Raw genomic sequence first — 15,386 nt, 5'->3', positions numbered from 1 at the left:
TATAATCATCTGATAGCTGTTAGATTTGAGTTTGCTAATAGTTTATGAATTGGATTGCTAAAATCTAATTAAAAAAAGAAATTTTTAGATCGCATGCATTGATCCTGTTCCGCATCAACTTGGTATCAGAGCAAGTTTACTAGGGCACCAGTTTTAATCTTTCTGCATCCTTTCTAAGTATAGTTTATTTGGGCATCGTCATACCTTAGCATTCTGCATTCCGCATTACATTAAGAATAGGCCTGCATCTTAGTTCACATTTCGGCAATTCATCAAGCATTCAGCCTGCTATATTTAGCTCTGCATCATCCTCCTAGTTTCATTAATTCCCGTACCTAGTAGTGTCAAAAAAATTCTAAAAAAAAAAGGACTCGTTTCTAGACCTCCGTGGGACATACGATACAAAATTTCAGTACCGTCGGAGATCGTTTGATCTCCAAAAGAATTCCTGAAACAGGTTTGCACGTCCAGCCCTGTTCTGCAACAGCCCGCGTAAACACCCCTTCAGTGTTTTATCCATTACTGCGTCCACAAGGCTTGAAAAATTCTGAAAAACCTAGGGATAGCTTACCGACTTAGTTAGAAAGTGTGGGTCTAAATTTCATTAAAATCGGAGACTGTTTGGTCCCTGAGAAAAATCTCCGAATCACCCTACACGTCACCCTGCTCCTGAATTCCAGTATACATACCACTGTTCAAAATAAATTTCCCCGTCCCTAGGAATTGCCAAAAATCTCAAATTTGGGCAACTCTGAAACTAGACTAAAAGGGGGTATTCAACCACAAAGGGAGATTTGGAAATCAATCTCGAAGTATTTCCAAATTTTCGGTTAACTACGAGGTCCTATTCTGAAAAAAAAAGTTCAAAGAAAAGCTACTCAAACCCCATGACTACTAGATCCGGAGCTAGTTATCATCCAGACGAGCCTGAGTCCAGTCGTGTGATGGACCCTGACATCAGCTCAGTCCTCAGAGAAATTAATGAGAAGCTAGGAAGGTTATGTACCCGAGCCGATGCCTTAGAAGAATATCAAGATAGGGGTAGCCCTTCCCTAGCCAATAACCTAAGAGAAAGAAATGACCACCCACCCTTTGATCGGAACCACCAACATATCAATGACTATCCCAGGAATAGGCAAAACTTTGACAGAAATCACAATTGTCCACTAGATGACTATCTCAGAGAAAGACCCCATCACAATGAAAGAGGTCGTGATCCTATAAATCAACCTCTTAATGATCACCGTGACATCGATGACCGTATACTTCGAAGTGTCAGGGTTGAGGCACCCAGCTTCGTAGGCCGCATGGATCCTCATGAGTATCTTGACTGGGAGTCAGATATGAATCATTATTTCGAATGGTACGACATGTCTGAAGAGCGAAAAATTCGATTTGCAAAAATGAGGCTTCTCGGTCAAGCCAAATATTATTGGCAGAATGTCGAACGTCTGATCCTAAATAGAAGACAAGAACTCATCCGAACATGGGATGAAATGAAAGATAAACTCAGGGAAAAATACCTTCCCACCTCTTATCAACAACGACTCCTTGACCAATGGCAAACCCTGACCCAGGGAAACAAGTCAGTCATTGATTACATCGCTAAATTTGATGAATTCCTCATGCGGTGTCATGTCGATGAAGATCCCTCTGTCACCCTTTCCCGATTTCGTGCCGGGTTAAGAAGTGATATCCAACGAGAGCTTTTCATGCGAGAGGTCTATAGTCTAGAGCAGGCATATCAATTAGCTCAGGATTATGAAAGATTCCCAAGAATGCCAATCACTCGACCAAGTGAACCTAGAAACTCGAGTATACTAGGTCCTAGACCCGAGCCACACCAAGTCCCCAGAACTAATCCAAATCCTACCCCAACCACTAGACCTCCATTAGTTACTCCTCCACCCAGGAAAGAAGACCGAGGCAAAGGCACCCTGAATGAAGGACGTAAGGAGGGTAGCTCAAGGGGTAGATGCTTCAACTGTCATGGAATTGGACATTTTGCAAACCAGTGCCCCTCCCGTTCCCTACATATTGGAGAGATCTAAGAGGAACACCCTGAGGAAACTGTAGAAGACGAAGAAATTCACATAACTGATCCTGAATTAGCCGAGGGATTCGATGAACCAAATTTCACTGAAGAAACTGAACCTGAAGTTAGGATAAATGTACTAAGATGTACCCTAACACAACCAAAGGAATGTGAAGATTGGCGAAGAACTACAATTTTTCACACCTACATAAGCAATGGGAACAAGGTCTGTAAAATTATCATTGATAGTGGAAGTTGCATCAACGCAGTTTCCACTGATACAATTTCCAAGCTTGGACTAACACCCATCGACCACCCCAGTCCCTACAAGGTCGCCTGGTTAGACACTTCATCCATACCTGTTAGATACCGCTGCAAGATACCCATTAAGTTTCAATCTTACCAGGAAGAAATTTGGTGCGACGTTCTTCCTATGGACGTCGGAAGCATAATTTTAGGACGACTTTGGTTATTCGATCAAGATGCCATGCTTTTTGGTCGGACAAATACTTGCTCATTCATGCACAAAGGCAAGAAAATCACACTATACCCTTCACCACCAAAAAAGCCAAAGGATAGTAACCCAATAAAACCAAAAGAGGAAAAGCAACCCAAGGGATTACACTTGATCAACGCAAAAGAGCTAGAAAGAGACATCAAAGAAAGCCCTTCTGTGTGGGTTTTAGCTGTTAAAGAAGTTAGTCTGAAAGAAACAAGCCTAATTCCAGAAGAAATGACTAGTCTTCTTAAAGAATTTGAGGATATCACCCCAGAGGATCTTTCTGATCAACTACCACCTATGAGGAACATACAACACGCAATAGACCTAGTCCCAGGAGCGACCCTACCAAATTCCCCTCACTATCGGCTCAACCCTATCGAACATGCCGAGTTGAAACGTCAAGTTGAAGAACTCCTAAGAAAAGGATTCATTATAGAAAGTTTAAGCCCATGTGCCGTACCTGCCCTTTTAACTCCTAAAAAGGATGGAACTTGGAGAATGTGCATTGATAGTCGGGCAATCAACAAGATCACAATACGATATCGATTTTCGATTCTCCGACTAGACGACATGCTAGATATGATCTCTAGATCAAATATATTCTCTAAAATTGATCTTAAGAGTGGCTACCATCAGGTTAGAATCAGACCAGGAGACGAGTGGAAGACCGCATTTAAAACAAAGGATGGTCTATATGAGTGGTTAGTAATGCCATTCGGTCTGTCAAATGCTCCCAGCACTTTCATGAGACTAATGACTCAAATACTATGACCTTTCATGGGAACATTTGTTGTTGTCTACTTTGACGACATCCTTATTTACAGCAAAACAAAGGAGGAACATCTAGACCACCTCCGGCAAGTTTTCCAGACGCTTAGATCCGAAAGCCTATTTATCAACCTTAAGATATGTGAGTTTATGACTACATGTGTTACATTCTTAGGATTTGTTGTGACTCCAGACGGACTATCTGTAGATCCTGAAAAGGTGAGCGCAATCAAGAATTGGTCCACACCCCAGAATGTGCATGAAGTAAGAAGTTTTCATGGGTTAGCCACTTTTTATCGTCGATTTATTAAGGGTTTCAGCACAATCATGGCACCAATTACAGACTGTATTCGTAAGGGAGCCTTTGAGTGGACTAAGGCTAGTAATCGTGCTTTTGAGGAGATAAAGACTTTAATGACCAGTGCACCTGTGTTACGACTTCCTGATTTCTCTAAAGTCTTTGAAGTCGCATGTGACGCATCAGGTGTAGGAATTGGTGGAGTCCTAAGTCAAGACAAACACCCTGTGGCCTATTTAGTGAAAAACTAAATGAAACCATGCGCAAATACTCCACCTACGATAAGGAATTTTATGCCATAATCCAAACTCTTAAATTCTGGAGGCACTACTTACTACCACAAGAATTCATCTTATATTCAGACCATGAAGCCCTTAGATTCCTTAGTTCATAAAAGAAATTAAATTCTAGACATGGCAAGTGGGTTGAATTTTTACAATCATACACTTTTGTATTAAAACATCGTTCCGGTGTAGACAATCGAGCTGCTGATGCATTATCTCGAAAGACAAATCTGTTGTTAGTAGTCAGTATTCAAGTCACTGGATTTGAGAAATTAAAAGAAGAATATGATAACTGTCCTGATTTTGGAAAAATCATGTCTGCACTCAAACAAGGAACTTCGAAAGAGATAGATAAGTATTCCCTTCAAGAGGGGTACCTTTTCCTGAATAATAAATTATGTGTCACGCATACGTCTGTTCGAGACTTTTTAATTTGGGAATTACACGCGGGAGGATTGTCTGGTCATTTTGGAAAGACCAAAACCATTGAAGCCGTAGAACATCAATTCTACTGGCCCAGTCTGAAGCGCGACGTTGCCAAAATTGTGGGTCAGTGCCGAATCTACGCTGTTGCCAAACAGCAAAGACAGAATACGGGATTATATACTCCACTACCAATACCCGAATATCCATGGAAAGATGTCAGTATGGATTTTGTTCTAGGATTACCATGGACTGCCAAGGGACATGATTCCATCTTTGTGGTTGTAGATAGATTTTCAAAAATGGCTCATTTCCTGCCCTGTTCTAAAACCTTCGATGCCTCTCAAGTTGTCCGGATATATTTTAACGAAATCGTTCGTCTACATGGGTTACCCGAATCCATTGTATCAGACCGAGATGTCAAGTTTGTCAGTTATTTTTGGAAAACTTTATGGCATCTAATGGGGATAAAATTAAAATTTTCATCTGCATATCATCCTCAGACTGACGGTCAAACCGAAGTCGTAAATAGAAGTCTGGGTAATTTACTTCGGTGTTTAGTGGGTGAAAATATGAAAACTTGGGATCTTTTACTACCTCGAGCCGAATTCGCATATAATAGTTTCATCAATAGAACCATTGGCATGAGTCCATTTGAGGTTGTTTACGGTCAGCATCCTAGAAAACCTGTTGATCTCATTCCATTACCCATGCATTCCAGGACATCCGAGTCAGCTGAGTCATTTGCACAACATATTAGGGATCTACATAAAGATATTATAGAAAAACTAAATATCAGCAATCAAATTTATAAATAATTAGCAGATTCACATCGCCGGACATCTGATTTAGCTGAAGGTGATTATGTTATGATACGAATTAGACCAGAACGATTTCCTTCTGGAACTGTTAAGAATTGCATGCACGAGGAGCAGGTCCTTTTAAAATTTTAAAGAAGATCGGATCAAATGCATTTGTGGTAGATTTACCACCGGATTTTGGCATTAGCTCTACCTTTAATATCTCTGATTTGGTTAAGTATAAAAAGCCAATATCGATACCCAGTGAGCCATTTGAGCCTAATCCTTCCTTTGAGAGTGAACCCTTACCTAAGTGTCCACGGCCAAAATTTTCCAAGAAACACGATCGCATTGAGAGGATCCTAGACGAGCAGATTATTTCTACTAGGAGGAAAGGCTACCAGAGATACCTAGTTCGTTGGCATGGTCGGCCAGAGTCTGATGACACATGGATAACCCGAGAGGAACTGCAACAGATTGATCCAGACATTCTTGAGCACTATCAGAGCCAGACACAACTTCCTTCAACGGAGTTGAATTTTCTCCAGTCCGGGAGAATTGGTGGGGACACCAATGAGCCAGCATCACTTTGGCTTGACTGCTAGTCCACATTTCTTGAGTCGTCCAGTTTTTTTTTTTCTAGTTATTTATTTAAGTCAGTTCCATCAGTGCATGTCAGTCCAATCACCCAATTTGAGTCAAGTCCAAAAGTCCAAGTCTACATATGAAGTTGATTCCCGAAAAAAAAAAAAAAAAAGAGGAACCGGTCATCTTCCCAACCGGTTCCTTCTCAAAACAACCATCAGCTCCCCCGTTTTTTCCAAAGCACCGTACTCATCTTCCCACACAACCGGTTCCAAGGAGGCTTCTTCTCAAGGCATTTCAAGCTCCAGTCTTCTCCCCAGGTGGCTCTTCCCATAGTCAGCCACGTCTTCATTGAAATCCCATCACAAGATGTGCAACCGGCTTCTTCCCAAGGTATTCTTCCCACAGGTGGTTCTTCCCAACACTTCAAAGCATTGATTCCTCCCCACAGCCGGCTCTTCCCAGCCACTTCTTCTTTGAAATCCCAATCGAAGAAGCCAGCAGCCGTTTCCTCCTTTCCAAGGCATCCACCGGTTCTCCATCAGCAAGTTCTCCACTTCCTCAAAGTCTCCATCGTGGCTCACCTCCTCCCGAAGCAGCAAACCAGCTGAAGGAAGTTTCCTGATCTTCTTCCTTTCCGATGCCATCCTGCGATCTCTTGGAAACTGCCCACAGGTCCACCTCTTTCCAAAGATTTCCAAGGTTCCAACATCAAAGAACTCCCAAGCAAGCTGATTCCAAGGACTACTCTTCCCCTTTCCGAGGCACTTCCAGCAAGTCACCCATCCCCACTAAGTTCTCCCATGCAACGCTGCCAACTGTGCTTTGAAAACCAAAGAGTAATCTAGGAATTGAATCCCGAATGAATGATGTAAAAATCAAGAATGAGTCCTTGTAATGCCTATAAAAAGGGCTTGATATTATGAATGAAGCACAGAAACTGTTTGACAAATTGCCTGAGAGAGTTTGGTTTCCAAACCCAAGAACCTACCTTCCTTCCTTCTCTAAAATCTTTCTCTTCTAAGTGAACGCGGCCTCCCCTGACTTCCGCGATTTCCTCCAGTGCAGGCGGCGCTCATCATCTGGCTCCCCGTTCTCTCTTCCGGACTCCTTCCCGATCCGACGATTCGTCGTCCGGATTATTTATCCTTTAAATAGATTATCCTTTTTTTCCCTTACATCCTACCACCTCAATTAACCCAGGTCTTCTGTTTCAGATCCTGTCGGTTTCCTCCATCCATCTCAACGAAGGACGTCCCGTTAGCGAACCAGGACCCTGGACTTGCCTCCCTCTTTCAGGACCTTTCTCAAGCATCGTGTCCGTATGATCCTTCCACCAAAATTCTGAGTAAGTCGTTATTGGGTTCAGTTTAAGTTCCCAATTTTTTATGCTTAACACAGGAAATTAAAAGTAGATCAACGTGCCCTAATCACGTGTTGATTTCCTAATCAACACCGATCCTTCTTTAAAAATTATTAAAGGAACTGATCAATCGTCGGTAGTTTCTTTCAGTCAATTCAATTTTAATATAATCATCTGATAGCTGTTAGATTTGAGTTTGCTAATAGTTTATGAATTGGATTGCTGAAATCTAATTAAAAAAAGAAATTTTTAGATCGCATGCATTGATCCTGTTCCGCATCAACTTGACTATGACATGTGGAATGGCATAGTAAATGGTCCTCACATACCTACGAAAGTCATTGATGGTGTGTCTCTTTCTAAACTCGAAGAAGATTAGGATGAAATAGATAAGAAGATAGCACAACTGAATGCTAAAGCCATAAATGTTTTATATTGCTCCTTAGATACTAATGAATTTAACCACATTTATTCTTGCTCCTTTGCTAAAGAAATTTGGGATAGGTTGGAAATGACTCAGAAGGCACTAACCAAATTAAGGAGTCTAAAATTAATATGCTTGTACATAATTATGAACCATTTAAAATGGAGTCCAATGAGTCTATTTCTAATATGTTCGCCCATTTTACAAATTTTATTAATAGTCTTAATTGTCTTGGTAAATTATATTCTAACATTGAATTAGTGAGAAAGATTTTTAGGCCTTTGTCGAGAACATGGGAGGCAAAGGTTATTGCCATTCAAGAAGCAAAGAAACTCAATGCTATCCCTCTAGAAGAATGTTGGGTTTGCTGATAACTCACGAGTTATCTATAAGGCAAAACCTTAAAGAAGAGGAATCAAAGAAAAGAAGAACCATCACTCTCAAATCAAATGCTCAAGAAGAAGATAAGAGCAAGAAATCTAACGCTGCAGAAGGTGATGAGGAGATGGCTTTAATAACAAGGAAGTTCAGAAAGTTTATAAGAAAAAAATGGCAAGAAAGAAGACCTCTGGCTAAAGGAGAGCCGAGCAAAGAGAAAGATAAAGAGAAGCCGTTGGTGTGCTATGACTATAAGAAATTAAGACATTTCAGAGTGGACTGCCCACTATTGAAGAAAACCCAGAGAAAGCCAAAGAACAAAGCCATGGTCGCTATTTGGAGTCACAGCGACAAATCAAGCTTGAAGAATTTCGAATGGTGAAAGAGAAGATGAAAGAAATTCAGAACAGAGAACAAGGATATTTGAGCAAGGAACTCCTTTTTTTTTCTTGTGTATTCCATTAATGAACTTAGTGTGTATTTATACATATATACTTTAACTGAATGGAGCTAACTGTTAACTAAATAATAGAAGGAATAACCACCTTAACAAATTTTGGGATAAGCTAACTGACCAAACTAACTAAACCAACTAAATGAACTAACTATGAAACTTAGTATTCATCTGAATATCTGAATGTTAACACTCTCTCTCAAGATGGAGTGTGCAAATTGTGAACACCCATCTTGCGAAGTAAAGTATGGAATCTAGCAACTCCATGACTTTTAGTCAGCAAGCTGCATAGTGCCGGTATCATGCAAAGTTCTAATCATTTCGGACTAAATTTTGGCTCTCATAATGTGGCAGTCAATTTCGATGTGTTTGGTCCTCTCATGAAACACTGGATTAGCAGCGATATGTAGTGCTGCTTTATTGTCACAAAATAACAAAGCTGCTCTTGTGTGTGAAACATTGAGATCATTAAGAAGGCTTATCAACCAAGTGAGCTCACAGCAAGTGGATGCCATGGACCGGTACTTTGCTTCTGCTGAATAACGTGATATAGTGTGTTGTTTCTTTGATTTCCATGATATAAGTGAATTTCCAAGAAAGATACAAAAGCTTGTGATAGAATGTCGAGTGTTAGAATATGCTCCCCAATCCGCATCATAAAATGCCTTCAAATGTAGCTCAAAGTTAGAAGAAAAAAACAATCCTTGTCCTAGTGTAGCCTTTAGAAATCTTAAGACATGATAAATTGCATCAAGATGAGGCTGCTTGGGAGAGTCTAGGAACTGACTTAAGACTTGTACATAGTAAGTTGACTCAGGTCTTGCTATAGTGAGGTAAAGTAACCTTCCTACAAGCCTTATGTAGACCGTAGGATCAGGAATGGGATCTCCTTCATTCAACATGGAACATTTTGCAGCTCTTACACCAAGATACCCAACATCATTCAATACCTCTAGAGCATATTTCTGCTGAGAAATAGAAATTTCTTTTGAGCTTCTGCCCACTTCAAGACCAAAGAGTTCCTAGATCCTTAAGTTGAAATTGCAGATCCAGAGTTTTATTGAATTGATTGATGTAGAATATATCATTGTCAGCAATGATTATGTCATCAACATAAACTAGTATAGCTGTGTAAGAGCAACCATTCTTCATTGTGAATAGAGAATAGTCAGCCTTAGATTGAGTGAAATCATGAAAAATAAGACTCTTGAGCCTTCCTAATGTAGGTGCCTCTCCTTCATCACATTCTAATAGGGTTGAGGCTCTTAGGACCATTCTAGATAGAGAATCTGAGAGTCCTCTAGAGGAGGTGTCCGCCAATCAGTTAAACGCTGAGACGCGGCTCCTTCTAAGCATCATTGATAGAGTCATTTTTTTTTCAAAACTGGTCGTTTCGACTTCATCTCTGAGAGAGACCTTGTTGTTATGTATTACATCATTAAGGAGCTTCCTCTAAACCTCTCTCAACTCGTCTTTCTTCATATTTGTGAAGCCCTCAACAAAGCTAGGACCAGTCTCCCTTACGGGATGGTCTTCACCTTAATTTTTAGGGAGTTTAGGGTACCTATTTTTGAGGGGGAGTCCTCTCGCCTACTCCATTTTATGGATTTCGTAGACGAGAGAACCCTTCATAGGATGGATTTTCATCGGGTCGAGGGTGCTTGGATTAGGAGACCCATAGACGCTGCTGCTTCCCCTTCTAATCCACATCCTGATATTCCCCCTACCTCCTTAGAGATGCCTTCTGCTCCTACTAATATTCCCTCTGATTCCACACAAATCCTATCTTCATCTACCTGTGCTCCACCACCATCCACTGCTTCTGCTTCTACTTCTTTCAAATTGAATGAAGATCTGATAAGGAGCTCAGTGAGCAGAGTTGCAGATGAAGTGGCTTCAAGAAACCAAGCTGAATTCACAAGATTATCTGAGCAAATCTCTTAGCTACAGGAGAGACAGATTGCTCAGGAGAGAGCTTTGGTGGAGGAGCTTCAAAGCATTCATCGGAGGCTCACTGAGTTAGATAGCCGGATAGATATCTCAGAGTTTTCCAAAGAGGATGCACTGCTCAGAGGTAGAATAGAAAGATCAACTGAGCAGATCATAAATTCCATGAGTGATCTTCACCAACTTTAGAAGAACAAGTTTTTCTCCATGATTACTTTTTTGGAGCATATCACACTTGTTTTGGAGCGTTAGCTTAGTGGTCATTCATCTTCATCTAGACCACCCACCAGAGGATGCTGCTCCACTCACCATCATGAGACCTCCTTTGATTCATCTTCGGAGTGATTGTGATTATGTACTAAATTGACCTAAATTTTGATGTATTTTTGCTATTGATGTACTTGTACTCAATGTAATCTTTTTGTTATACATTACAACTCTTCTGTAATACATATATAATGCAATGAAATTTTCTTTGAGCAACTCAATTTTTGTTTTCCCTTATGCACTACATTTCTATCATTCTTCTTTTTGCTGATGACAAAAAGGGGGAGACGAATTATGCAATGAAAAAGTAAGAATTAAGAGAAGAATTAAGTATGTGGAGATGAATAAAAACATTGGGGTCATGCATTAATTAAAACTTAAAAATTGTTATGCTCTGATACATTGGATGATTGTAGCTCTAATGCATTGACTGAATCTAGCTCTGATATATTGAATGAATGATGAATTAAAGCATAAATTCAGATTGACAAGCTTTTAATAGTAAAGAATGAAAAGAATCGAAGAAAATTGAAACCCTATAGAGAAACACTACAAGAAAATACATATTCAGCGACTAAGATTCGAGTCGCCGAATAACCATATTTGGTCGCCGAAACCTTTTCACGACTAGAATACGCTTCGTCGCCGAACCCTAGTCACTGAAAGGTTTTGGCGACCAATATTGTGTGGTCACCTAAGGTACACCAACAACGACCAACGTTTGGTTGCCGAAGCAACTTTTCAGCGACCAAATTTGTTGTCGCTAATTCCCACGCCGACCAAATAGTTGGTCGTGGAATGTTTGTCTTCCGCTACCAAAAATATGGTCACTGAATGTCTATCTTCCCCCACCAATAGTTTGGTCGTAGAATGTATTGGAATGCATTGGCAACAAACATTTTTTGGTGGCAGAAAGTATTAACCTGTATTTAATTAATAATTCAAATTATAAGCTTAATATTTATTTTTGGGCTCGTTCCAAATCCTGTACAACCAACACAGCCTATCCATTATCCATATTGCACAATACATTTGCTCATCGAAATAGAAGTATACACAATGTTGGAGAATCCATAATCATTCATTATAAATATCATCATCTATAAGTCTAAAGTCAAGCAAACCTATTAACCATTCATCAAAATGTTTCATCCATACCATATGTTAAGGTGATAATCATCACCAAACACATCAAAATGTAAATTAAAAATCCCAAAATATCTGATCTTGCAATTCATCCAAACAACCATCATGTAGATAAAAATATGAATAAACAAAAAACTGATTTCTGCTTGTAGACAACTCCACCATGACCATCTGAACAAAAGCTATCCATGTACCAAAAACTAGATTCACATGCTCATAACTCCACCATGTATCTGAGAAAGCAAAAAAGAATACACAATCAATAACCACATGTGAAAAATAATAAACTAAAATTCAAGTATAAGTTCACAATGATATTTCGCTTAATTTGGTCCAAATCTCTAAATAACCTACGTAATATAAATGAGAATACATACCAACGAGTATTTGTGCCACCAGTTGATGACATGGCCCCATCATGATGGATAGACGACTTATGCGTTTGAGTCTTTTCCTTTAAAAACTCTGTCACCAAACTTGTAAGATGTGCAATTTGCTTCTGTTCTTCCTATCGCTCTTTCTTTTCCTCCTCACGCTCTCTCCTCTCCTGTTCCAATTGCCTCCGCAGCTCCTCACGCTCCATCTTCATCTCCTCCATCTCAGCTTTAAGTTTCTGTAACTCCCCAACATGGTCTTGTGACACACGACTAGGTGTGGAAGAAGATGAAGAGGGCTTCGGCCCATCCCCAAATCCAAGAATATATCTCTTCCTTTTTCCAAGTGCCTGCCTAGACATCTCCTCTGATGTTAATTGCACACCGGATTGGGAAAATTCTTCTCGCAAGCTCAACATCTTTGACTGTCAATGCAAAGGTAACAACAGAATTAAATGTATATATAATTTTGCAAAAGCATAAAGTGATTTAAATTATTATTGAGATTTTAGATACCTACATGTTTCACGGCGCAAATAGGATCAATCTACTCTTTGTTCTTCTTGGTATGAGTTTTCTTATAGAATTCTGGAAATTCAAGATTTTCAGAACCATTAAACTCCGGCTGCAAAGTGTAATTTAGATTAGCATATAGCCACTATATAATAAAAAAATAGAATAACTGTCAGATCTACTTGCATAAATGATTCCAAAAATATACATGCAGCAAACTAGAATAAAAAATCTACTTGCAGCAAATTATCTATTTTACAATAGCCAAAACTATCCCATAGACTGTTTCACAGGCAATTCACTAAAAATATAGCCAGTACATACTCAAAAATTTATTACCTGTATAGTCATTGTTGCAACAAATGACCGAGATCCTGAACAATGATTGTACTCCAGCTTTTTCCTATTCTTTTTGCCAGCTTTTGATCTCACCTTCAAAAAAAATACAAATTAAAAATCTAAAGAAAACATTATGATCAAATATTTTACTTATAAACTCTGAAGCACTAAATTTGTAAGTTACCTTGTGTTCTTTGCTTTTCCACACATCATCAATTAAGTGGCGCCAATCCTCTTGAGTCACATGTTCGTATGGATGACTATAAGGATCCACATGTAAGACGTTCTTAACATGCTTGTAATGCAATTTCATATTGTGCCTCCAATTTCTGTGAATATTGTAGCATTTCCTGTGGACAGCTTGCTGAGCTACTAGATTGCCATGATAATCATCCAAGATTTTGAACTTGTCCTAAAAACGTAAGTAAAATCATTATGTAGTATGATCAATGCAACTATTACAAGTATGTAAAAAAATATTATGCAATAAATAATTACAAGGACAGATTGTATGATAGCAGATTGAGTAGCCTCGTCTACATGCCGCCACGTCGGTATGCCCTTAATTGGACACATTCTCCTAATATACACCCCTAACAGACTGGCGAGATTCCTTTCAACATTAAATGAATCTTGACAACTTGAATGCTTTGTTTTTTGTCATTCATGCACTCGACACAAGGACACCAAATATCATTTGCTGAGCCTAAATTTGCCACCGCAAATTCAATAAAGGACTTCACCCCTTCTCTATCCTCTTTACTCTTCATTCTATTTTTTATTGTCATCCAACTCTTGTCCATTTTGACTGACCTACAAAGTACTTCATCAAGTTAGATTGATTAGTTTATAAATTTATTTTTGTATCCTGCAAAAAAAAGTTGCAGCAGAAAATCAGAGACGGCCCAATACATTTGGAGGCCTAAGACAAATTCAGTGAATGAGACATTTTCTTTTTTTATTATTATAATAATAATAAATTTTAATAAGTACAAAATAGAAAATGATATGAAAATAGATAGCTGTCAAGTATACTATTTCAACAAAGATGCATGAATCTAACAAAGATAAAAAAGCCTCTTCAGTTTAATATAATTCTTGAATAGGAGCATGAAAATATATTTAGTTTTAAAAAAATTCCATCTCCCATCTCCCATTCGATACCACAGCACGGCAACCATTCAACCCAAATAGAAATGGGAATAAAAAATTAAAAAAATCTCCACCCTCTGAGAAGTCCATCTCCAATCCCCCTATCTTTCTTCCCGATGGCCCAGCTGGATCGGAGTAACGTGAGGGAAGGAAAACCAAGACCAAAACATCCTCTGCTTCTCTCCACCCAAAACAAAACCACCGTCCCCAAATCCCTCCTCGCTCTCTCTCCCTGCCGGCCCAAGAAAAGGACCTCGCCCCAAATCTCCTCCCCGGTGGCGGCGAAGGAGGAGAAGCCCTCCGCGGTGGATGCGGCGGCGGCGAAGGAGGAGAACCCCCGGCCACCGCTCCCTCTCCCTCTCCCTCTCCCTCCCGGCCTCTGCAAAATAAAAGGGTTTCTTCTTCTCTCGGCTCGCCTCCACTGGTTCCCGACGACCCCCGACGACCCCCGGCCACCTCTCCCTCTCCCTCTCCCTCCCGGCCTCTGTTTCTCTCCCAGCTTATCAAATCCTCTCCCGGCTGGCCTCCTAATTTCCCGACGACCTCCGGCCACCTCTCCCTCTCCCTCTCCCTCTCCCTCCCGGCCTCTGCTAAATTAAAATCGAGAAGAGAACGTACCTTGGGACTCCGACGCCGAAGGGATGACCGAACGGGCGAACCGGCGAACGGGCGATGCCGACGTGCAGACGTGCGGGTGAAGGCAGGGTGAAGGCGGGATGAAGGCGACGTGCGGGTGAAAAGGAGAAGAATGGAATTAGGTTTTTTTTTATTTGGTTTCCCTGCATTCATACTTTTCGCGACTAAATTGGATTAGTCGCTACAGATGAACCTTTAGGAACCAAAATTTAGTCGCCAAAATTTTTACCTCTAGCCCGCGCGAAATACTGGACTCGCGCCAACTTGGTTTTGATTTTCTACGATCAAATATGCATTTAATTAATGTAAAACAATCATTCAGTAACTAAAAAGGATGCGTGCAAATTTATTTCGGAGCGGATTTTCGATCCTGCCCGTAGGATGTCCACGAATTCTATATATTTTTAAGCAAATTTTCGTTCCTGCCACGTCCGCATGTCGCGTATCCTGTCGATCCATATATTTATTTGATAAGGAGTCAAGCATCGAGCTCGAGCTTTTAAAATTATATAATAATAATAATAATAAAAAGAATTTAAGTATGAAGAAAAGTTGTGGGATTGAGATTTAGCCGAAGAGACAAGAATATGCATGCCTAAGTGAATTAAGATGTCAAATAGCACCGTTTGAAAATAAGCAGTTTTTTCTTTTTTTGAACTTAGAAATTAGCATTTTACAGGGGCTAGCACAACATCGTT

At 40.0% G+C, this 15,386-nt stretch overlaps 2 protein-coding genes across 3 annotated transcripts; one reads left to right on the top strand and one right to left on the bottom strand.

Annotated features, from left to right (window-relative positions):
- The first annotated feature begins 944 nt into the window (after positions 1-944).
- Positions 945-5,715, top strand: LOC103717641. Its single transcript, XM_039119372.1, has 6 exons — positions 945-1,971; positions 2,077-3,238; positions 3,362-3,524; positions 3,618-3,789; positions 5,136-5,245; positions 5,350-5,715. Exons 1-6 carry the CDS (start codon positions 945-947, stop codon positions 5,713-5,715), a joined length of 3,000 nt encoding a protein of 999 aa, XP_038975300.1.
- A 6,152-nt stretch (positions 5,716-11,867) lies between these two features.
- Positions 11,868-13,835, bottom strand: LOC120106369. Of its 2 annotated transcripts, XR_005508538.1 has the most exons (6): positions 13,399-13,835; positions 13,085-13,312; positions 12,901-12,993; positions 12,569-12,673; positions 12,052-12,473; positions 11,868-11,907 (listed from the first exon to the last, which is right to left on the bottom strand). XR_005508538.1 is itself a non-coding variant. In XM_039119371.1 (5 exons), the coding sequence occupies exons 1-4, from the start codon at positions 13,474-13,476 to the stop codon at positions 12,596-12,598; spliced, it is 477 nt and encodes a 158-aa protein (XP_038975299.1). In that variant the 5' UTR covers positions 13,477-13,835; the 3' UTR covers positions 11,916-12,473; positions 12,569-12,595. The 2 variants fall into 2 exon arrangements, 1 of the variants encoding a protein (XP_038975299.1); XM_039119371.1 differs by lacking the exon at positions 11,868-11,907 and having other exon boundaries at positions 11,916-12,473.
- Between the last annotated feature and the right edge of the window lie 1,551 nt (positions 13,836-15,386).

Source organism: Phoenix dactylifera, unplaced genomic scaffold (genome assembly GCF_009389715.1).
Source record: "Phoenix dactylifera cultivar Barhee BC4 unplaced genomic scaffold, palm_55x_up_171113_PBpolish2nd_filt_p 000538F, whole genome shotgun sequence".
Taxonomy (NCBI): domain Eukaryota; kingdom Viridiplantae; phylum Streptophyta; class Magnoliopsida; order Arecales; family Arecaceae; genus Phoenix; species Phoenix dactylifera.
The sequence above is the reverse complement of the archived record's forward strand: the minus strand, read 5'-3'. Positions and strand labels throughout refer to the sequence as shown.

What these genes read in the sequence shown, in the direction of transcription:
- LOC103717641 (XM_039119372.1), top strand. Translation starts at nt 945, where the DNA reads ATGGACCCTGACATCAGCTCAGTCCTCAGAGAAATTAATGAGAAGCTA. An exon ending in TAAGGAGGGTAGCTCAAGGG is followed by an intron (nt 1,972 to 2,076) that starts GTAGATGCTTCA and finishes AGGAAACTGTAG; the next exon opens with AAGACGAAGAAATTCACATA. An exon ending in AAGGATGGTCTATATGAGTG is followed by an intron (nt 3,239 to 3,361) that starts GTTAGTAATGCC and finishes CCTTATTTACAG; the next exon opens with CAAAACAAAGGAGGAACATC.
- LOC120106369 (XM_039119371.1), bottom strand. Translation starts at nt 13,476, where the DNA reads ATGTGTCCAATTAAGGGCATACCGACGTGGCGGCATGTAGACGAGGCT. An exon ending in GGAAAAGCAAAGAACACAAG is followed by an intron (nt 12,994 to 13,084) that starts GTAACTTACAAA and finishes TTTTTTTTGAAG; the next exon opens with GTGAGATCAAAAGCTGGCAA. An exon ending in TTGCAACAATGACTATACAG is followed by an intron (nt 12,674 to 12,900) that starts GTAATAAATTTT and finishes TACACTTTGCAG; the next exon opens with CCGGAGTTTAATGGTTCTGA.